Source organism: Rhagoletis pomonella, unplaced genomic scaffold (genome assembly GCF_013731165.1).
Source record: "Rhagoletis pomonella isolate Grant_MI unplaced genomic scaffold, Rhpom_1.0 Rhpom_scaffold_00927, whole genome shotgun sequence".
Taxonomy (NCBI): Eukaryota; Metazoa; Arthropoda; class Insecta; order Diptera; family Tephritidae; genus Rhagoletis; species Rhagoletis pomonella.
In genome coordinates, this window is record NW_023459481.1 from 43,256 (window position 1) to 44,575 (window position 1,320).

At 39.9% G+C, this 1,320-nt stretch overlaps 1 protein-coding gene across 1 annotated transcript in view; it reads left to right on the plus strand.

Annotated features, from left to right (window-relative positions):
* Positions 1-991: 991 nt before the first annotated feature.
* Positions 992-1,320, plus strand: part of LOC118751716 — a gene marked incomplete in the record, with an annotated part of 3,255 nt that continues 2,926 nt past the window's right edge. The window contains 1 exon segment of the mRNA XM_036486528.1: positions 992-1,320. Within this exon segment, the coding sequence (XP_036342421.1) occupies positions 1,066-1,320 (255 nt within the window).

The window sequence follows — 1,320 nt, forward strand, 5'->3', positions numbered from 1 at the left end:
GGGGGTTGGTTCGCCAGTGTGTTTTAACGTGGATGTACATAACGGGAACAGTCAGGCATAACAGCACCTAAAACAGTTAGCAGTAACGCGCAAGATAGCGTGTATATATACGTACGAAGGTTAGGGTGTGCCTAAAAAATTGCGCCTCTATAATAAAGGCATAATATTATATGCATGCGACTACAAAAATGCGGATATTGAACAAAACCAAAAACATAAAGTAATTTCTTGAACCACAATTATTCATAGGCGAATTTAAGCATTGTTTTTACCTAGCAATATACAAAATATTTTGCGAGTTTGCAAGTAAACGAGTTTGCCTAGCCATTACTGGCGTGTAGATGAAAATATTAATACGTTTTTAACTACCATTATTCCAACTTGAATTTTTTTACGAACCTGCGTGGTCCAGTTGAGCATTAGCGTGCGCAGTCAGAATATTGCTCTGCAACTCAACTTCTTCATTTTGTCTTCCTGCGAGCTGGAGAAATAAAACCAGTCGCTTGCAAGGGATTACTGTTGTGCGGATTTAAATATTTCTTCAGTCTACAACCACAACATTTTTTTACGATTTTTAAAAAATAAACTAGAGTTTTAATTGGTCATTGGTGCGCATATGCAAGCATCGATCTGCGCCTCAGCTAATATGTTTTCTTTGCGATCTTTATGAAAAAACCAATCGCTCCCGTTGGTCTGCCTTGTAATTGGATTATTTCGCAGCGCATACGTATGTAATTTTTTATGCTTACTAATAAGAAAACCTATTTAATCGTTGTTGGTCTGCGTTGACATCATCGATCCACGTCTCAATCCCTTTGTACCTTTTGACTTTACAAATTGAGGAAAATAAAAAACATTCGTCTGCTTAATGGTCTTTGGTCTGCGGTTTTAATCGGTTTTGCGCCTCAACTCCTACATTTATTTTGCTCTACGAATTCGAAATTTTGAATTAAACCTCATCGGTGATAGCGTCAGCGAGTCACAACTTGAAGATTTAAGAGGGTCCAGCCATAATATTTTGTTTTCTTCTTGGTGAAGAAAGATCCATCGGTAACAAGCATTGTCATGCCAAACACGCGTTCTGGAAGCAAGGGCAGCGCATCAGGCGGCGACGTCGAATGGTTGGATGACTTAAATACGACAATCCAGCAACAACCAATGGAAGCGGGCGAAATTCAGCAAACGACAATGGAGGCGAAACTCAACATGATGTTGCAGCAGATGCAAGAGCTACAAGCTGAGATGAGGCAGAGTCAACAACAACAACACGAGATGTTAGCAGCAACCTCTAGAGCACCTAGCAACGTTGGTGTCGAAAGT